Source organism: Ochotona curzoniae, unplaced genomic scaffold (genome assembly GCF_017591425.1).
Source record: "Ochotona curzoniae isolate NIBS_2020 unplaced genomic scaffold, NIBS_Ocur_1.0 contig_1014, whole genome shotgun sequence".
NCBI lineage: Eukaryota > Metazoa > Chordata > Mammalia > Lagomorpha > Ochotonidae > Ochotona > Ochotona curzoniae.
Genome location: NW_024464920.1, coordinates 29,039,672 through 29,061,777, shown reverse-complemented (window position 1 = coordinate 29,061,777; position 22,106 = coordinate 29,039,672). Strand labels below are relative to the sequence as shown.

The following is a 22,106-nucleotide window of genomic DNA, read 5'->3' as shown; positions in this document are numbered from 1 at the left end:
ACACATGTGTGGGCCTCTGATAGGGTAGGGAGGTTCAGGTATGAAGGGCGGGAGTGGGGACACGTGTTTCAGGTTTGTCTGTCTGTTTTCTGTTGAGTCCGCAGTGGAGGGGTGGAGAAGGCCCGGCTACCCACACCCACGTGAGAAGTCCTAGGATCTCCAGACTCCTGCCTTTGGGCTGGCCCAGTTTCAACTATTGTGATCATATGGGAATGAACGAGTGGATGGAAAACCGCTGTCTCTGTTTTTTCTTTTTCTCTTAAATCTTCCTTTCAAGCAAAATAGATCGATCTGTTTAAAAGAAAGAACGAAGATGACTTGAGAATATGGAGAACTCTTGTCATTGACGGTGTCTGAGACAGTGTCCTGCGTGGCGTGTTGCCTGCGGAGGCCATGCGGTCTGGAGCTCAGGGAATCTCAGCCCTTAGGTCTCAGTTTTGCCACACCCTGGGTGATACTCTTTAGACAGGGGCCACATGTTCAAAGTATAGTTTGGTCTTCTGTTATGAACCATTAGCATATGTATTTCCTGTAATAGTACATCTTGGCTTATTATTAAACATTTCTAATTTTCAAAAAATATTTATGTATTATTTTATTGGAAAGGCAGATATACAGAGAGGAGGAGAGACAGAGAGGAAGATCTTCCATCCGATGATTCATTTCCCAAGTGACCGCAATGGCTGGAGCAGAACCAATCCAAAGCCAGGAGCTCCTCCGGGTCTCCCACACGGGTGCAGGGTCCCAAGGCTTTGGGCCGACCTTGACTGCTTTCCAAGGCCACAAGCAGGGAGCTGGATGGGAAGTGGAGCTGCCGAGATTAGAACCGGCGCCCATATGGGATCCCGGCTTATTCAAGGCAAGGACTTAAGCCACTAGGCCACGCTGCCGGGCCCTAATTTTTTAATTAGAAATTAATTTGATTTACTTATTCACTGAATTTATGTCCCAACCAGCCCATGAGAAAATGTGAAAAAAACTAGGAATTGCAGTGGCAAAAATTAGCTGTTTGACAATCAAAAAAAGAAAATGTAGCCATGTAACAACAATTGAGAAGTAGAAACTTTTTTGTTTTTATTGGAAAGCAGATTTAGAGATAGAGGGAGAAATAGAAAGATCTTCTATCCCCAGGTGGCCACAATGGCTGCAGCTGAAGCCAGGAGCTTCTGCTGAGTCTTCCACACAAGTGCAGGGTCCCAAGGCTTTACGCCATCCTCCACTGCCTTTCCAGGCCACAAGCAGGGAGCTAGGAACAAAGTGGAACAGCCTGTATGGGATGTCAGCTTTTGCAAAAACAGGATTAGCCAGTTGAGCCCTTATGCTAGCCCCAAAATTTTATTTATTTTTTTCTAAGATTTATTTATTTGAAAAGCAGAGTTAAAAAGAAAGAAAAATGTTTTGTTTTTGTTTTGTTTTGTTTTTAAACTTTTTTTATTGGAAAGGCACATATACAGAGAGGAGGAGAGACAAAGAGAAAGATCTTTCTGCTGGTTTACTCCCCAAGTGGGCACAACGGCTGGAACTGAGCCTATCCAAAGCCAGGAGCCAAGAACTTCTCCCAGGTCTCCCGGGGTCTGCAGGGTCCCAAGGCTTTGGACCATCCTCTTTCCCAGGCAACAAGCAGGGAGTTGGATGGGAAGTGGTGCAGCTGGGATTAGAACCATTGCCCATATGAGATGCTGGCGTAGGCAAGGCAAGGACTTTAGCCATTAGGCTACTGTGCTGGGCCCGAGAAAAAGGTCTTCTATCCAGTGATTTATTCCCCGAATGATCACAACAACCAAAGCTGGGCCGGGCTGAAATCAGGAGCCTGAAACTCCATCCAGGTCTCATATGGATGGTATGGGCTCAAGCACTTGAACCATCTTATTAGCAAGGAGCTGGTTGGGAAGTGGAACAGCCAAGACTGGAACTGGCGCCATGTAGAATGCTGGTGTTACAGGAAGTAGCTTTAACTCATGTCATAATGCTGGTCCCCAAAAATAGAAGCTCTAAGGTCCCATTATCTTTTTATAGCCTCAGATAGTAGATTTTATATTTTCCTTATGGCCCTCTTATCAGCCAGGGCACAAATCAACGCCCTTATCGGATCCTGGCACTTGCAAATTGAGGATTTGGCCACTGAGCCCTTACATTTAACCCATAAAATGATGGAACAAAAGCAAATATTTATCCTACTGGTTAAGCGCATCATGTGAGTTCTCCTGAGCATAAGAAATAACATCAGTAGATTTTCTAGTACCATTTATGTCCAGCAGAATTTAATCCCTGTGGACATTACTGGTGACGATTGTTAAGCCTAAATTCAAGTAGGCGAAAAGACATTTATATGTTGGTAAAGTGGAATGCCATGACTAATTGTCAACACCACATTGTGACTTTTGTGCCATAAATTATGTAATTTTATATATTGGTTATAGTTCGTGATGCACAGACATTACTGCACTAATGATTACTATTGGCTCTTCCTGTCTTCTGAAGGCACAACGACTCTGCAAACGTTGTGGCCAAGCCTGGAGAGCTGCCACTCTGGAAGGCTGGAAGCTGTATCATGACCCTAATGTTAACGGAGGTAATTTTATAGTTTTTACTGGGAGAGTTGGGAACAAACGCTTGTCTTAGAAATGATTGGAATAACTTGATCTCGTTTTGATTTTACACTGTAGGTTTTATTCATTCATTCATTACTGTTTTATAGGAATGGAATTAGAAGCTGTTGAAGGGAATCCATACAGACGCATTTGGAAAATCAGTTGTTGGAGAATGGCAGAAGATGTAAGAGAAATTAAATGTTCACTGATATTTTTACTCCAATTTAATTAATTCAAAGCCTGGTGGGGCTATGAAATATTCAGAGTAGCATAAGATTGAAGTTTCTATTTTTAATGTACTTTCAATGAAATAGCAGAATAGGCTTAACTACTTATCAGAATTACTCAGACACTGAGAACTAAGAATTAAATATTGACATAAAGCAAAAATATAAAGAAGGTACCAAATTAGATTAAAGAAAAGGCAGCAAGCTAAAGCAAATTAGCTTCCCATGGGAGCAGTCGAGTTGAATTTTTAAATTTTTTTTTTAAGATTTATGTGACAGTATTTGAAAGGCAGATTTTTACAGAAAAAGGAAAATCCTTCATCTACTGGTTCACTTCCCAAATGGCTGCATCAGCCAGAGATGGGACAGCCTGAAGCCAGTAACCAGGAGCTTCTCCCGGACCTCCTGTATAGGTGCAGAGGCCCAAGGACTTGAGGCATCCACCAAGGCCATGAGCAGGAAGCTGGATTGGAAGTGAAACAGCCAGGAAAAACCAGCACTAACATGGATGCCAGTGCTTGCAGGTGGAGGATTAGCTTGCTGTGCCACCATGCTAGCCCCTAAACTGAATTCTTATAAGGCAGTAAGATTTTTGTTGTTGAGAATGAAGATGAGGAATTCTAGATGTTATACCTGGAGTAAAAGCAGTACATCTCATCTGGCTGGAGCAGAATACTCTCCAAAGAAGATAAAATCAATTGTTGTGAAAGCATGTGTATTCCTAAAAATCACTAGAGCATGCAAAAATTGGACAAACCACGTGGAAGGGCTTCAGAGAGAATGGAGTTAAAAGAATAGTACACAAGGCTAGTACTGTGGTACAGTGGGTTAGCTGCTTCCTACAGAGCCACCATCTTGTGTGGGCACCAGTTAAGCTCACAGCTGCTCTACTTCCTTTTTTTTTTTTTTTTTTTTTTTTTTTTTTAGGAAAAGATTTATCCTTATTGCAAAGTCAGGGATACAGAGAAGATGATGATGATGATGATTCTGTCTGATGATTCACTCCCCAGGTGACTGCAACGGCCAATACTGCGCCGATCTGAAGCCAGGAGCCAGGAGCTTCTTCCAGGTCTCCCATGCAGGTGCAAGATCCCAAGACTTTGGGCCATCTTTGACTGCTTTCCCAGGCCACAGGCAGGGAGCTGGATGGGAAGCGGGGCTGCCGGGATTAGAACCGGTGCCCATATGGGATCCTGGCATGTTCAAGGCGAGGACTCGCTAGGCCACCACATTGGGCCCCTGCTCTGCTTCTGATCCAGCTTCCTGCTAACATACTTGGGAAACAGCAGAGGATTGCCCAAATGCTTGGGCACCTGCCACATACGCTGGAGACCCTGATGAAGCTCAAGACTCCTGGCTTCAGTCCAGCCCAGCCCTAGTACTTGCAGCCACTTGGTGAGTGAACCAGCAGATGTAAGATCTCTCTTAACTCTGAAATAAAGAGATGAATCTTAGAACAATATTAAAAAACATCAGTGATCCATAGAAAGATAAAAAGCTAACAAAACAGCAGAATTTTGTATATATGATTATTGCAATGCATTGCTATCTTGTTAGAAGAGTTGAATCACCAGGCAGCCTTGTCATTATGCAGGCACCATGGAGTATACTTACACAGATAGGTGGGAAAGCCTACTGCACAGTGTGAGGTATTTGGGATATATAGCCTGGTGCTGCAGATGCAATGCAAAGCAATGCATAGAGCAAATCAAACCCAAGAGAACATACTGCAGTGAAGAAGTGTGGTAACTGTAAAATGTTAAAAAAAAAAAAAAAAAAAGGCTGCCAGCATAACACAGTGTATTGCTTTACCATAAACTTAGTTTCTCTGAGTAGGCCTACAATGTAAGATAATAATAAAACTATAATTTAGTAAATACATAAACCAGTAGCATAGTCACTTACTGTCAAGTATAATGATTCTGTATGAATTTATATATGTGATTATTTTATATGACTGGACACATAGATTTGTTTATACCAGTAGCCCCACAGATGAATGATGCATTGTGCTACAGCTTGATCACAGCTGTCATATCACTGGGCAATAGGAATTTTCCTCCTCCGTTACCTTAAGGGCCAATTCCATTATTTTAGTGGCTCATTGTTGAACTGCATGTTGTTACACTGTGCATAACTGTACTCTGATGAATTTGAGTGTCAGCAGTTGCAGCACAGTGGGTGCAGGTACTGCATACGACAGCTGTGCCCCATAATGGAGTGCCTATTTGATTATAACTGCCCTGCTTCTGACTCACATTTTCCACTCATGCATCCTGGAGGTTAGCAAATGACTCTGCCCCCTGCTGTTCAAGTAGATGAAAAAAATTTTTTAAACTTGTATGCACTTTCTTTGAAAAGATCTGAAATTTGATTGTAGAATTCAGTGTTACAAAGTTGCAGAACCTCTAGGGCTTATAGCAGCAGTGTTTTAAGAAGATTAGCATCTGAGGCCAGTGCAATAGCTCAGCTTGCTTTGCTGGGATCCCATTTGGGCACTGGTTCATGTCCCAGCTTCTTCACTCGCCATCCACCTCCCTGTTTATGTCCTGGGAAAGCAGTGGACCTGGTCTTCTAAACTTGCTTGTATTTATATTTTAGGAACTTTTTAATAAATATGAAAGAGCAATTTACGCAGCCTTAAGTGGAAATCTAAAACAGGTATGCAGCCTATTATTTAATCCTTTCCTATGAAATAAAGTTACACAAAATATTCTGATAATTATATGTAACATCTCAGAGCTGAAGTACTTCCTAGGGCTAGTAATGATAAAAGGAATCGTGTTTGCAGAATTATCACTTGTACTAAGTATTATACATGCACAGTATTTCCATAAATAAAGTCAGACTTCAGTTTCTAACTAAGAATTGTAAATTTAATTGCAGCACATTTCATGATGATTTATCCAGATATTGTATTCTTAAATATGCTTATGTTGCATCTTACAAATAGGTATAAGGCACAGGGACTTCTCGAATTGTGTGTGTGTGTGTGTGTGTGTGTCTGTGTAAATTCCCACTACATTGTACATTTTACAGCTCTTTTAGGGATGCTATAATAATCTATTGAAACTCATATCAGCTTGGTAAATTGATGCTATTGTGAACCCAGTATAGAAGAAAAAAATCATAAGATTTTAAAATCTGCAGTTTTAAATATTGCTGTAACAGGATGTAGTGGTTCACATAATGAGTGTGATGGCTGTGCCTTTCCTTTATTATGAATGTATTGATATATGTCTGCTTTGAAATGGCATCAAGCTTCTGCCTGTCTGTGACACCTGGGAGGACACCGTGTGGGCTTACTTCCGGGTGATGGTGGACAGCCTGGTGGAGCAGGAGATCCGCACGTCGGTCATCCTGCTGGAGGACACTGAGGAACTCCCCAGAGAGTACTTAGAAACCAAGTGAGTGCTTGTGCTGGTTTTAGTCAAGGTGATTCATTTTAAAGCCTTTTTCTTTATTAATGTGGGTCTGTTTCTCTTTCACAGTTGGACCTTAGAAAAAATTTTTGAGGAACTTCAGGCTACTGATAAGAAGGTAAATGTAGTACCAACATGTTAGAGGTGTGGAAGGAGAGAGTAGATGCATTGTTGTGCACTGTTGCTGAAAGGAAAAATGGGGCATTTACTGTTTCCCTTCTTTGCCTTGTTGCATCAGCATAAGAGACATTGTTTAAAAGGAGGAGACTTAGTTACATAAATGATGTAGCCTTTCTGTTTCTTTTATTTATGGTTCATTTCATTACTACACCTTTAAAAAGTGTTATATGACTAAACTCCTAGCAAATATCCTTGTATTGAAATAACTTAAAAATATAAATAAAAACATTGTAACTTCTTCCCAATCCCTTTTGAATCTCATTCTCTTTGCTCTCAAGTGAAAAAACTTACTGACATATATGTGTACATATGTCTGTCTATGTATGTATGTATTTCCTCCCATATCGTTCTCTGTGATCTCACATACATGTGTGAATAATGCTGGTATTTCAGTATAAGGTCATGGTTTTGTTTTTTGTAGTGGAAGAAAACAATGCTAGATACATACTTGATGCCATATAACTGAAATAAATGTTTAAAAAAAATACTGAGGACCCGGTGCAGTAGTCTAGTGGCTAAAGTCCTCACCTTGCATGCCCGGGACCCCATATGGGCGCTGGTTCATGTCCCGGCAGCTCCGCTTCCCATCCAGCTCCCTGCTTGTGGCCTGGGAAAGCAGTCGAGGACAGCCCAAAGTCTTGGGACCCTGTATCCGTGTGGGAGACCTGGAAGAAATTCCTGGCTCCTGGCTTCAGATCGGCTCAGCAACAACCATTGTGGCTACTTGGAGAATGAAATAGGGGATAGAAGATCTTTCTCTATCTCTCCTTCACCCTGTAAATCTTTATAATAAAAATAATGAATAAATCTGGAAAAAATACGGAAAAAATTTTAAATAGATTTGACCTCCCTCCCCCTTCCAAAAACCTAGTTGCTTTTTTTTTTTTTTTAAGATTTATTTATTATTGGAAAGTCAGATGTACAGAGAGGAGGAGAGACAGAGAGGAAGATCTTCCATCCGATGATTCACTCCCCAAGTGAGCGCAACAGCCGATGCTATGCTGATCCAAAGCCAGGAGCCTCTTTCGGGTCTCCCACACAGGTGCAGGGTCCCAAAGCTTTGGGCCGTCCTCGACTGCTTTCCCGGGCCACAGGCAGGGAGCTGGATGGGAAATGGAGCTGCCGGGATTAGAACCGGCGCCCATTTGGAATCCCTGCACGTTCATGGTGAGGACTTCAGCTGCTAGACCACGCCGCTGGGCCCAAACCTAGTTGCTTTTAAAAAAACTTTTTTACGGACTTATTTTTATTGGAAAGGCAGATTTGCAGAGAAAAGGCAAGACAGAGAGATCTTCCATCTGTTCATTCACTCCTCAAGTAGCCACAGTGGCAATAGCTGAGCTTATCTGAAGTCATGAGCCTGGAGCCTCTTCCATATCTCCCATGTGGGTGCAGGGTCCCAAGGCTTTGGGTCATTATCTCTGCTTTCCCAGGCCACAAGCAGGGAGCTGGATAGGAAGTCGAGCAGCCGGGTTACAAATTGGCACCCATATGGGATCCTGGTGCATGCAACACAAGGATTTTAGCCACTAGGCTACCACAGCAGGCCTTAAAATTTATTTTTTTAAACTCAACCTTCAGGATTCTTAGAAATGGTTTACTCAGCTCTGCCCCAATCACTACTGTGTTTCATTACCTGTTGCACCTTGTGCAGGGGAAATGCCTTCCAGAACTGCTACTCGTGTTGAAAGAAATCTTAACAGTTTTGCTTAAGTCACATGGGTTTTTCCTCTCTGCTCTACCATGGAGTACATAAATAAGTGGGAATTCAGTGTAAAGAATGGAAATGTAATAACATTTCCAGAGATTACATTGTGATGTACCCTAGTCCTCTACTTTGAAAGATATTATAAGCTCTGAGTGGATTTCAGAGGCCGCATCCTTTCCATATTTTCCCATACCCCATTATTTCCAACTTTTACTCTATAGGTATTGCTTCAGAAGTTAGACACTTTTACTTGAATAGTGAGAACATAACACAAAATGACATCTGGAAGATTTATGGAAAGTATTAATTTTTTTTTTTTTTTCAGAGAGTTCTGGAAGAAAATCAAGAACATTATCACATAGTTCAAAAATTTCTCATCCTGGGAGACCTTGATGGTAAAATATGGTTTTATGTTACTTTACCTTAATTCTTCATTTTCTTAGTAATTGTTATAAAGTTACCAATACAGTATCTACCTCTGACTGCATCTTTTTAAACTTTATAAATATCAACCTGTTTGGATATAGCTGCAGTTACTTCATTGTTACAGTTAAGTTTAAATTTAAATTTAAAGCAGTTTGGTTTTTGGGGTTTTTTGGTTTAAGATTTATTTATTTTTATTTCAAAATGAGATATGTAGAGAGAGGGAGAGAGAGAGAAATGTTTTCCGTCCTATGATTCACTCTCCAAGTGACCACAACAGCTGGTGCTGCACTGAGCAGGAGCCAGGAGCTCTTCCAGGTCTCCCACGTGGGTGCAGGGTCCCAGGTCCTTGGACAATCCCTCCTCTGTTTTCCCAGGCCACAAGCAGGGAGCTGGATGGGAAGCAGGGCTGCCAGGATACGAACCGGCGCCCATATGGGATCCCAGTGCGTTAAGGCGAGGATTTTAGCTGCTAGGCCAGGATGCCGGCCCCAAAGCAGTTTGTTTTAGGAGGGTTGACTGTTCTGTGAAGGCTGCTTACAGTGAGTTAGTGACTAAAGTATCATTTACATGGATGAGGACGGTGAATGCTATGGTGATGTTTAATTCTCTTCTTTTGGTTATATTTCTCTTGCTGAATCTTTGCTTTATGGCTTGTAGGTTTGATGGATGAATTTAGCAAATGGCTTTCCAAAAGCAAAAACAGTCTGCCCGGACACCTCCTGCGCTTCATGACTCATCTCATTTTGTTTTTCCGCACTCTGGGACTACAGACCAAAGTCAGTAAAAATGAACAGCTGACCCTGCCTTACGAGGTTGCTGGTGTATACCTGTTATCCTGAAAACACACTGCTTTTTGGGGGTGTTCCTTTCAAGAAAGTGTTCAGGGGCTTCCAGGTAGTCTCATGGTCTCTCCATCTCTTCCTGCGGGTGGCACTGTGAGGGTTCCAGTCTGTTCCTGCAGAATCCTGATGATTTGGTTTTTAATAGACCTGTGACTTCATCCTCATCAGTGCCCAGACTAAACTATGTGAGATTTTAAATCTGTTTCCTTTTTAACTCTGTTTCTCTTTTTGTGTATGTGTGATAATGTTTTGTCAGAGTACATGTAGCTGCTGAATGACACACTAGTTGAAGCTTGGCTTTGGAGTTAAGAATCCTGAATCCACAGCCTTAGTCAGCAACTTCTAGCTCTGCAGTTCGGGGGAGCTAAAACTTGAAATCTTCATTCCTTCCTCTGTAAAATGTGAGCATTGGCAGAGGAAGGAATCCCTATTCCTACTAAACTGTATCATGGAAAATAATAATTTTAAAATGTGAACATTCATGTAATGACGCACTAAGAGGGTGAAGTGAGATCAGATAGTACATGAACGTGCAAGCACTGAGCCCGGTGTGTCACCAGTGCTCGGGGTAAATGTTCAAATTCCTAGATGGTTTCGTTGCACATTTTTAAAGAAATTTTATTTTATATAGGCAGTTCTGTGTATAATTTAATTATGTTCTTTTTTCCCCCCTGTAAAGGAAGAAGTTTCCATTGAAGTTTTAAAGACATACATACAGGTAACTTTGAAAATCTAAACTTAGTGTCTTTATTAATAATTCAATAAAAATCAAAATCCGAGCAATACTATTTTACTATCCACAAAAAAGGAAAAGTCAGATTCCATGAGATCCTTTAATTAACCAGAGTCCATTTTTTTAATAGTCTTTGTGGGGAGGCATTTGCTGTAACAATTAGGACATGAAGTAGGGGGCACATAACGCATGTCAGGGTGCCTGGGTTCCAGTGCAGTGCTAGTGCAGCACTGGGAGGCAGCGTCAGGGGAGTCAGCCAGTGGGTGCAGGTGGCCTGTGTCTCTTCTCCATGTCCTCTTCCTCTCCCCTAAAAGGTTCATAGAGGACTAAGATTTAAAAATAAGTTTTAGGCACAGGCATGGTGGCCTAGTGACTGAAGTCCTCACCTTGAACTCACCGGGATCCCATATGGGCGCTGATTCTAATCCCGGCAGCCGCGCTTCCCATCCAGCTCCCTGCTTGTGGCCTGGGAAAGCAGTCAAGACGTCCCAAGAACTTGGGACCCTTTAAGATTTATTTAATTTGGGCCCGGCAGCGTGGCCTAGCGGCTGAAGTCCTCGCCTTGAACATGCCGGGATCCCATATGGGCACCGGTTCTAATCCTGGCAGCTCCACTTCCCATCCAGCTCCCTGCTTGTGGCCTGGGGAAGCAGTCGAGGATGGCCCAAAGCCTTGGGACCCTGCACCTGTCTGGGAGACCCGGAAGAAGTTCCTGAATCCTGGCTTCGGATCAGCATAGCATCGGCCATTGCACTCACTTGGGGAGTGAATCATCGGACGGAAGATCTTCCTCTCTGTCTCTCCTCCTCTCTGTATATCTGACTTTGCAATATTTATTTTTATTGCAAAGTCAGATATATAGAGAAAGAAGAGGAAAAACGGGAAGGTCTTCCATCCGATGAGTCACTTCTCAAGTGACTGCAACAGCCAGAGCTGACCCAATTCAAAGCCCTGAGTTCCTCCGTATCTCCCACACAGGTGCAACAGTCTCAAGTCCTCAAGATGTCCCATCCACCAGTTCATTCCCCAATGACTGCAGAGTCTTGAGCTGAACCAGTCCAAAGCCAGGAGCTTGTTCTAGGTCTCCCACGCACATATAAGTTCCCAAGGCTTTGGGCTATCCTCCATTAGCTTCCCATGCCATAGGGAGGGTACTAGGATGGAAGTGAAGCAGCCAGTACACAACCGTGTCCATATGAGATGCCAGCACATGCAGGCACAGGATTAGTATGTTGAGCCATTGCACCAGGTCCCATTTTAAATTTTTTTAAAGCACTGCTTATATTAGAACTTAAACCATTGCTCTATTTTTTATCTTTTCCTATTTTTTAGCTCTTAATAAATGAAAAACATACAACTCTTATTGCGTTTTATACCTGTCACTTGCCTCAAGATCTAGCTGTTGCTCAGTATGCATTATTTCTCGAAGGTGTTACAGAATTTGAACAGCGACGCCAGTGCCTGGAGCTGGCTAAAGAAGCAGGTAAAATAGTTGAGATTGTCTTCTATTGGTCAATCTAAGATTTTCACTCTAGCTACATAGTTTTAAACCATATTTCTTTTGAGAGGAAGAATGAAGAATGAAATTTTCAGTGATAGTCTCTTTTAGGAATGAAATAATATATAAAACATGTGCATATTTTTTATTTTGATGTCTTTCATATTATCTCATTTTGTATATTTTTAAAGAATCATTTTCCCAATTTACCAAATCATTGAGAATATTAGTATTAGTGATTAATCTTTGTTTTTTGTCTCCAATAAATTCCTCAGATTTGGATGTTGCAGCAATAACAAAAGCTGTAGTAGAGAATATTCGAAAGAAAGATGACGGTGAATTCAGTCATCATGACCTGGCACCTGCACTGGATACTGGCACCACTGAGGTAACGGCGCGGGGAGGGTCGGATGGTGTGTGACTCCTGATTACGCCTCACACTGGGCTTTGGTGAACTTCTGCCTGAACGTATACCAGTGTCTTTCTTTTTAAAGAATGTGTCTTTGTCAACCCAGACACTTTCAACTAAAAAAATTGGCAGTAGTTGTAAGATTTTAAGAGATTACTTACAGTAGTATTATGTTAAAGGAAGCTTCTGTAATAGAAAAAAAAATACATAACTGCTGGCTTATGTTCAAGTTATTTGGTTTATCATTAATGCTTATGAAGCTCCTGTTTTCAGAAAGGAATAAAATTTTATCTAAGAAACAAATTTTAAAGTATCACTTAAAAGGATCACAGGGCTGTCCATACAATAATATAATTACAGATTTGTAATCCAAGAAACTTTTCTCTATTATTTGCAAAATACTAAATATGAAAATATCCTAAGCTACATTATTTTGTGATTTTGTATAATTCATTGCAATGTGATACTCAGCAGAAACACAGATATAAAGTTAACTAGTTTGCATAATCTTTTGGAAAAAAATTGTATATGGATGAACTGATCATTTTTCCATTCGATTATTATTTATAATCATTGTCTATTCCCATTGAACTAGCATGTTTGCTTTTTACTTGTTAAATTTATATGGTGAGGTGGTAAGCTTTTTTCCTGTAATGTGAATTTAAAATGTTATTCAGAGTTGGAAAAAAAGAAAAGAAAAAGATGGCAGGGGAAGGAAAGAGGTTAGGAGGTTAGGTTGTATTCCGAGAATTATGTCTGAATCACATTGTGTCTGTTAAAAACTAATTTAAACTTAAAATTTTTTAAAAAAGGACCAAGGCTGCCCATGATTTTCTTTTTTGCACTTGTGCAGGAGGATCGCTTAAAAATTGATGTGATTGACTGGTTGGTGTTTGACCCAGCACAGAGAGCAGAAGCTCTGAAACAAGGCAATGCAATAATGAGGAAATTTTTGGGTATGGTTTATTTCTATGTTTATAATGCTTTTGCTCAGTTCCACATACTCTTGAGATTTTTGTTGGCTTTCTGCTTGTTTGGATCCTTCCAGTTGAAGGGGGGAGTGAAGAAAACGGGTGTTATGAAACACAATGTTTTAACAGCGAATTTCCATTGTCCTCATCAGTTTCACATGTAATCTCAAAGCTATCAGGCTTTGGGAAATAGAATAGTTTTCTGTGAGATCCAGAAGGACGTAAAAGTAACTTCATTCAGTGTATCTTTTTCTGTTATCATCACATTGAAATAAAACAGAGGGCCCAGCAGCGTGGCCTAGTGGCCAAAGTCCTCGCCTTGAATGCACCGGGATCCCATATGGGTGTCAGTTCTAATCCCAGCAGCTCCACTTCCCATCCAGCTCCTTGCTTGTGGCCTGGGAAAGCAGTCGAGGACGGCCCAAAGCCTTGGGACCCTGCACCCATGTGGGAGACCTGGAGGAAGTTCCTGGCTCCTGGCTTCGGATTGGCTCTGCTCCAGCCTTTGTGGTCACTTGAGGAGTGAATCATCGGGTGGAATACCTTCCTTTCTGTCTCTCCTCCTTTCTGTATATCTGGCTTTCCAATAAAAATAAAGTAAATCTTTAAAAAAAAAGAAAGAAGGCAGAAGGTGAAGAGATCGCTGATGCCTTGGGACTTTCAAGGCTCACAGCTCACAGTAAACGTCATCCAGCAGTTCAACTCCTTAACAGCTGTTACACAGCAGTACGTATGTGTTTACTGAAAGGTGTGTGTCTTTCTCACAGCATCAAAAAAGCATGAAGCTGCGAAAGAAGTATTTATGAAAATTCCTCAGGATTCTATAGCAGAAATCTATAATCAATGGGAAGAACAAGGAATGGACAGCCCACTTCCTGCTGAAGATGATAATGCTATCAGGGAACATTTGTGTATTAGAGCTTATTTGGTAAGATTGTAAAGAAAACTTTAGATGTGCTTGTGTTGTGATAATTTCTCTGATTCACTCCCAAAAGTGGTGATTGGTTCATCTCTCCTTTGTGGCTGTGCTCATGATGAAATAATACTTGGGCCTGATGTGGTGGCCTAGCGGGTAAAGTCCTCGCCTTGAGCGTGCCAGGATCCCATATGGGCGCCGGTTCTAATCCTGGCAGCCCTGTTCTCTTTTTGTGGCTTGGGAAAGCAGTGGAGGATGGCCCAAGGCCTTAGGACCCTGCAACTTCATGGGAGACCCAGAAGAACTCTGGGCTCCTGGCTTTGGATTGGCTCAGCTCCAGCCATTGCAGCCACCTGGGAAGTAAATTGTCGGATAGAAGATCTTCCTCTCTGTCCCTCCTCTCTGTATGTATATCTGACTAAATAAGCATTGAAATTTTACTTCTTAATGCTACAGCATTATTTTTTAAGAACCAAAACTTAACTACTCTGTTAAACAATAAAACTGAAAACTCTGTGGGTTTTGTTTGTTTTGTTCTTTCTTTTAGGAAGCCCATGAAACCTTTAATGAATGGTTTAAGCATAAGAATTCAGCTCCACAAAAACCTATATTGATACCACAGTCAACTTTTACTGAGAAAGTGGCTCATGAACACAAAGAAAAGAAATACGAAGTAAGTTTTATATGAATCTACAAGGTGCCTGTTGCATCTTTTTTGAATTAATTATTTGTTTATTTGAGAGGTAGAAATAGAGACAGGTAAAGGAAGAGAGTTCCTGTCTGCTGGCTCACTCCTTCAGGTGCCCACCCTGGCCAGTCAGGGCTGGGCTGAGGTTAAGCCTGGGAGAAAAGAACTCAGTCCAACTCTGCCATGAATGGCAGGACTTAACCACTTGAGCGAAAATTCTGTCTCCTAGTATCTACATTAGTAGGACACTGGAGTTACGATCCAGTTAGGTCAGGAATCTAAGTAGTTTGATATAGGTTGATATAGGCTGGAATCCAAGTAGTAGATATAGGTGTTCTATCCAGAGACCCAGGTGTTAGACCAATGTATACCCTCCTGTTTCATCTTAAAAATGTTACTGAGGCAATGCTATGGCATTGTAGATTAAGCTACCTACCACCTATGGTGTTTGTTTCCTGTATGAGCGCCATTTTGTGTCCCAGTTGTTGTTCTTGTCCAGTGTCCTGGCAATAGCCTGGGAAAAATAGATTGTGGATGAGTGTTTAGCCGCCTGTCACCCACATGGGAAATAAAAAAGAAGCCTTCTGAACTTATTTGGACAATAAGATGCTGGACTCTATGCTTGGTATATGTTTGCAATGAAAGAATCTCAACTGAACTTGAACTGTGGTAATGCAACAAGGTGGAGGAATCCACCATGGGGGGAGGGATTAGGGAGGAGTAGGTGGAATCCCAGTACCTATAAAACTGTGTCACATAATGCAATGTAATTAATAATAATTTTTTAAAAAGCAAGAAAGATAGAAAGAAAGAAAATTAAAAAAAAAAAAAAAGAAAGAAGCCTGAAGCCTTCAGCCAGACCCAGACCCTGCCGTCGCTGCCATTTGGGAAGTAAAGCAGGAGTGGAAGATCTCTCTCCCATCTCTCTGTGAAACTCTCCCTTTCAAATGAATAAATCAGTCTTATGAAATGTATATTACCTGCCTAGCACAATAGTCTAGTGGCGAATTGCTCACCTTGCATCTGCCGGGATCCCATATGAACGCCGGTTCCGTATGCCTGCTGCTCCACTTCCCATCCAGCTCCCTGCTTGTGGCCTGGGAAAGCAAGAGAGGATGGCCCAAAACCATGGGATCATTCACTTGGATGGGAGACCTGGAAGAAACTCCTGGCTTCTGGCTTCAGACTGGCTCAGTTCCCGCAGTTGTGGCCACTTGGGGAGTGCATTAGTAGCAGAACATCTCTCTATATCTGCTCCTCTCTGTATATCTGCCTTTCCAATAAAAATAAATCTTTTTAAAATTAGCTATCTTACAGTTGATGTTGAATAATCTTCAGTTGATAATCTTCCAGTTGATGTTGTACTTTGAAAATAGCTATCTTTGGGCCCGGCGCGGTGGCGCAAGTGGTTAAAGGTCCTCGCTTTGCACGCCCGGGATCCCATATGGGCGCCGGTTCTAATCCCGGCAGCCCCGCTTCCCTTCCAGCTCCCTGCCTGTGGCCTGGGAAAGCAGTCGAGGACAGCCCAAAGCTTTGGGACCCTGCACCTGCGTGGGAGACCTGGAAGAGGCTCCTGGCTTCGGATCGGCATAGTATCGGCCCGTTGCACTCACTTGGGGAGTGAATCATCGGACGGAAGATCTTCCTCTCTGTCTCTTCTCTCTGTATTTCCGCCTTTCCAATAAAAAAAAAATAATAAAAATAAATCTTAAAAAAATAAAAAAAAATAAAAATAAAAAAAAGAAAATAGCTATCTTTATTTTTCTATAAGTAATGAAGTAATCTTGAAAACATCTTCAGGTATTATCAACAGTCATGAAATTAACATTTTAATGTTTTATTTAACTGTAACCTTTTGATATGTTTGCCCAACTGAAATGTCAACTTGATTGATGTTCCGTATGTATTCCTGTCTTTACTTCTTTGATGTCGTTCATTATATGTCTGCCTTGTGTTTGTTTTGTAGATGGATTATAACATTTGGAAAGGGCATTTGGATGCTCTGACAGCAGATGTGAAGGAGAAGATGTACAACGTCCTGCTGTTTGTGGATGGGGGATGGATGGTGGATGTCAGAGAGGTAAGCGCTCTGCGTTATCACTGAAAATAAACCAGACGGCCCCTGCGTCCTTCTCTCAACTGATCTGTCGGAATGAGATCCGCTGCTGCTTTTATGTAGCCTTTGTAATTATTATGAATAAGACTGCTTGATTCTTGGTTGAACTGTTACACAGGATACTAAATCTATACTTGTCAAAATCCTAGACCTAGAATTTTAATTATACATGATTTTAACTATTTAGATAGAAGGTAAGCACTGTGTGTGTGTGTGTGTGTGTGTCTGTCTGTCTGTCTGTCTGTATGTCTATATGTCTGTGCATTTCAATGACCTGGGGAGCTTTTCAAATACATATATTCAGCAATTCTGGTTTAATTTACCTGAGGTATGGCTGGGATTGTTCTAAATCACTTGAAGTGTTTAAATGTATAGCCTGCTTTGAGAATCAGTTCTTAAGGCGTAAAGCACCATAAGGAGAGCATAAACCAAATATTTTCTTTGATGAGGAAAAGATTACTGGGAGGCTTGAGGGATGTCGCATTTGCCTGGGAGAGTACAGATGAGCTGAACGGGGGAAAGGAATGATCTTACAGCTAATGATCCTGTGGGGCCAAGGCAGTGGGGCTTGAGCCTGCACATTACAGACACAGCAAGTAGCTCTGTGGTCTCTGCAGACACATGGCCAAGGAAGTGTGGGAACCTTGGATTTTTGGCATGTTTTGTACTGGGACTCCAGCAGGTGCCCTGTGTAGGATACTAGCATCACAGGTAGTCGCTTAACCTGTTGTGCCACAACACCTGCCCCAGTAACACAGCATTCTCCAACTTTGTTGAATATGAAGAGTCTTTAAGAAGTCCACAGAAAATGTGTATGTATAGATTTCGAATTTTTTTGCGGCACAATAACTAATTTCATTTGAAGTACTCTGAGTCATTATCATTTGACTGTTCAAAGAAATATTTCTGGATTGGTTTTGAAGAAAAAAGACTAAGTGATTGTTGATTTTTTTTTTTGAAAGACTTATGTATTCGAAAAGTAGAGTGACAAATATAGAGTTCTTCACATGCAGGTTCACTCCCCCAAAGAGTGTAGTGGCCATGGCTGCTAAGGAGCCTGGAGCCCCACCCAGGTCTCCTACAAGGGTGGCAGGGACCCCAGTTCCGTGAGCCATCCCTCACTGCTTCCTGAGGTGCATTGGAAGCAGAAAGTCACACCAGTGTTCCGATACGGAGTGCCAGTGTCAGAGCAGTGGCTTAACCTATCGTCTCACAGTGCAAGTCTCCCTTCTTTAAAAAAAAACACAGGCCAGCATCATGGCGCCTTTCTTGTTTCTTCTGTTTGTTTCTTGGTTTTTAAGATTTATTTAATTTTATTGGAAAAGCGGAATGAAAGAGAGAAGGATAGACAGAAAGACCTTCTGTCACCTGCTTCACTCTCCAGTTAGATGCAACAATAGGAGCCTGGCCGATCAAAGCCAGGAGCCAGGAACTTCTTTTGGATCCCCCCCATGGGTATGGGGTCCATGGGGTCCCAAGGCTTTGGGTTTTCCTGAACTGCTTTCTCAGGCCACTAGCAGAGAGCTGGAAGGAAAGTGCAGCAGCCAAGGACACGAATCCAAGCCCCTATGGGATCCTGGTATGTGCAAGATGAGGTTTAGCCACAAGGCTATTGCGCCAGGCCCTAAATCTGCCTTTCAAATCAAAGAAGGAAATAAATCTAATAATAAAGAGGTAGAAACAGCAGCTGTCCACAATTCCCCATAGTCACCAGCACTGGGCTGGTGCAAAGCCAATGAGCTGGAACTCAGTCCAGGTCTCCCACATGGGTCCAAGCACGCAGGCTGTTGCTGCTGCCTTCCAGGGTCCATGTTATCTAGTTGGAGCATAGGCTTTAGATAAATACTTGCCTTTTAGATATCCAGGCATGTTAGAATGTAACCTTCACGAAGGAAGCACCTAATTTTCTTTAGGTTTTTTTTTTTTTAATCCTGGCACTTGACACAATGTAAAGATCAGAATGGTCTTCCAGTAAAAATTTAGAAGAATAGTACGTCATTGCCCCAATGAGTGCTCTTTCCTCAGGTTAGGGATTTCTGTAATATCAGTTCAGCTGGTTCAACTACTAAGAATACAAATTGCTTCAGGAAGCTGGGCTCAAGCAAAATACCCAGGTCTTGAGCCAGCCAGCACTCCTTGATACAGGATATGAGCTTAACTCGCTGCACCCCAACACCTGCTACTCCTGAGTGTGTGTGTGTGTGTGTAGTGTCTGAAAGAGAGACATAGCTCCTCTGTCTGGGTTTGGAAGCCCAAGCCCTGGGTCTGTGCTCTGCTGCTTCCCCCGGCCGTTAGCTGGGAGCAGGATCGCAGGTGGAGCAGCCGGGTCTGATCAGCGCCTGCACTGGATGTCAGCAGCCTAGGCTGCAACAACCGTTTTCCACTATACCGGCCTCTCTGTTCTGTCTTCACTGTAATATTCGATCTGTAGATTCTTTCAGTCTCTTACTTTTTTCTTTCTATGCAGGAAACCATAAACTGTTTCATTCTTCCTTTTTAAAAATAAAATTTAAAAATAAAATTTACAAAACATTTTATTTCTCCCAGTCTGCTCCACGTCTTCCTAGGCAGTTAGAGCTGCCAGCCAGCAGGGCTCTCGCTCTTTGCATCACTCTGCAGTTACGGCTCTGCTTAGGGAGATGGCCATTATCCTCTGTTCTGATTTTTACTGCGATGACATCTAGGCTCTTTTATCCTTTTCATGCATATTTTATTCTACACACAATAAGCCTATTAGAAGCACAGAGTTAGAAACGTTGTATTTTTGTGCTCATGCTGTACCCTCTCTGGAGTGCTTTGTCTTCAGCCTTTTCTGCTGTAAAATCCTGTTCTCTACATAGCCTCATGAAGCCTGGCTTTATTTATTTATTTTATTTTTCTTTCTCTCTCATCTCTTCATTTTCTTCTGCTGGTGTGCTTTAGTCAGGGGGTGGGGAGGCTGGCACTCCTTACCGTCAACGACATCAACACCCAAGTGTGGGAGACAGTCATTTGATGATGCCTAAATATGGGAAAGAATGTTCCAAGTATGTTACTTGAGTGGTTTTGATAGTTCTGAGACATTGTCAGCTTCGTTGCACCAGGGCTGAGAAAATCTTTCCAAGATCTGCTGGTTGACCAAGTCAACCTCAGGGCATCACAGGCCCAGGAACATGTTGGAAGCTTAGGTAGAAGTGTTATCCAACCTATTCTTCTTTCCATCCTCTAGTGAGACAGTCGACATAATGAGCTGGCCTAGATGAGCTGGCTGTCATGTCACCCACGTGCATCTGCTCATGCTGTCCACTGCACAGGCATCAGTAACTGAGGAGGCCCAGTCCCTGTATATCCACTCCAAGGTTGGACCACAGCCTGTGATTTTCCCTAAGGCGATCATTTGAGTACAAGGATCTAGTTGTGGTGTCCCCGAAGAAACCTCACCTGGTGTGAGGTGTGCCAGCTTATGCAGGATCAGATTCAGTCTGTCACCTGCACCAGCCAGCACACATTATGGTGAATGCAGCTGCTGGTCAGTTCCACCCCCAGCCCCATCTTTCACACAAACTGATGAGTGCTGTGGTCTAGCCCAGCCTGCCACAGGCCCGGTTTTCACATACACCAGCAGGTGCTGCAGCCTAGTTGGGGCAACCCCAATAACTCTCACCTGGCCCACCCCAGTCCTGGTTTTGGCATGTACTGCTGCCTAGCTTGGTCTGTCCCACATTCTGTCTGGCTGTTGTACATACCCTAACCCAACCCACCTCCAGACCCAACCCACACATGGGCCAACAGTGCTACCATCTTGAACAGCTCTGGTCTGCCCCTAGCCCTGACTCTCATGTTCATCAGTAGAAACTATAGCCAGCAAGGAGTCCCACAGTTCTTCTACCAAGCCTGCTTCCAGCCTTGGATCTTGTACCTACCAGGGGGCACTGTGGACAGCCTGACATGACCTGCACCCAGTCCCAGCACTTGCCAGCTAGTGCGCCAGCACAGCCCAGCCTGGCCTGCCCCAGATGTGGCCCAAATACTGGCTAATGTGGCCCAAATATTGCAACCCTGCCCAGAGAGGCCCACCTCTTGTCCCAGCTGTTAAACTCACCAGTGGAAGCAGCAGGCAGTCCCCAAGGTTCCCCTACCAAGCCTGCTCCCAGGGTTTTTATTCTCAGTAGACATGAGAAGCTTTGGAAAAACTGTTCAGCATCTGCCTATTTTGGTTTTGATCAGTATAGTTTTGCTCACTGTCCCTGGGGACTTGTTCCAGGACCCCCTGCAGATACCAAACTCCACAGATGTTCATGTCCCTTATTGAAAAAGATAGACTGTATTTGTATATAATCCCTGTACATCCTTCTATAAAGTTTATATCATCTCTGAATTCTTATGACACCTAATATAATATAAATGCTGTGTACCTAATTGTTATACGGTTATACCTAGTTGTTATACAAGGAACAGTAACAAGGAAAAAAGTGCTCAGTACAGATGCAGTGTTTTCCCCGAATGCGTTCAGTGTACACTTGGTTGAACCTGCAGCTTGGGGACCTGTAGGGCTGGAGGGATGACTTTGACTTGGCTCACAGTTGCTGAAGTGCTAACGTGGTATCTGTGTTCAGGATGCCGAGGAAGACCATGAAAGAACACATCAGATGGCTTTGCTGAGAAAGCTCTGTTTGCCCATGCTGTGCTTTCTGCTGCATACGATCCTGCACAGCACCGGCCAACACCAGGAGTGCCTGCAGTTAGCAGACATGGTGTCGTCTGAGCGCCACAAACTGTACCTGGTAATTACTGGAGCATCTTGGTCATTAGAGAACTACTCACTTTGTGAAGATGGGTTTACATCTTTTAGTTCCTCTTGGATTTTCTCGAAGTGGTGGGCCAGTTTCAAAATGTGTGTCCCGCACCAAAATTTATATATACTCAACAGAAGCCAAGTGTTCTTTGATTATTATTTTTTTAATTTATAATTTTTACTTACTTACTTTGAGGGCAGAGTGAGACATCTTCATCTGCTGATTCGCTCCTCCAATGTCTCCAATGCAAGGTTGGCCAGGATTCCCAGATCCCATCTGGGTGTCCCATGTTGTAGCAGGGACCCTAGAACTTGGGGACCATCATCTCCTCCCTCTCAGGCATATTGTCAGGAAGCTGAATCTGAAAGCAGAGAAGTCAGGAATCAAACCAGCATCCCCATATGACATTCTGGCGTTCTAAGCTATAGCTTAACTGACTGTATCTTAACACCAACCCTAAATGTTTATAGACTGAGAAAAATAGCCTTGAAGTTCCTGAACTCCTCTAATTAACTAGGCTGTGATCCTTAAAGTCTTAAATTTTTAGGAGCCACTGCCATGGCATAGAACCTTAAGCACCCGCCTTCTGTGCTGGCATCCCATT

At 42.6% G+C, this 22,106-nt stretch overlaps 1 protein-coding gene across 1 annotated transcript in view; it reads left to right on the top strand.

The window, feature by feature from the left end:
• The window catches only part of NUP107 (nucleoporin 107), a 42,283-nt gene that overhangs the window by 19,289 nt on the left and 888 nt on the right, over nt 1-22,106 (top strand). The window contains exons 13-27 of the mRNA XM_040982014.1: nt 2,482-2,572; nt 2,699-2,775; nt 5,420-5,479; nt 6,080-6,225; nt 6,310-6,358; nt 8,454-8,523; nt 9,212-9,330; nt 10,076-10,114; nt 11,462-11,612; nt 11,903-12,015; nt 12,890-12,992; nt 13,775-13,935; nt 14,471-14,596; nt 16,578-16,691; nt 21,323-21,490. Coding sequence (XP_040837948.1) covers nt 2,482-2,572; nt 2,699-2,775; nt 5,420-5,479; nt 6,080-6,225; nt 6,310-6,358; nt 8,454-8,523; nt 9,212-9,330; nt 10,076-10,114; nt 11,462-11,612; nt 11,903-12,015; nt 12,890-12,992; nt 13,775-13,935; nt 14,471-14,596; nt 16,578-16,691; nt 21,323-21,490 — 1,587 coding nt within the window. The remainder of the gene's footprint in view (nt 1-2,481; nt 2,573-2,698; nt 2,776-5,419; nt 5,480-6,079; nt 6,226-6,309; nt 6,359-8,453; nt 8,524-9,211; nt 9,331-10,075; nt 10,115-11,461; nt 11,613-11,902; nt 12,016-12,889; nt 12,993-13,774; nt 13,936-14,470; nt 14,597-16,577; nt 16,692-21,322; nt 21,491-22,106) is intronic.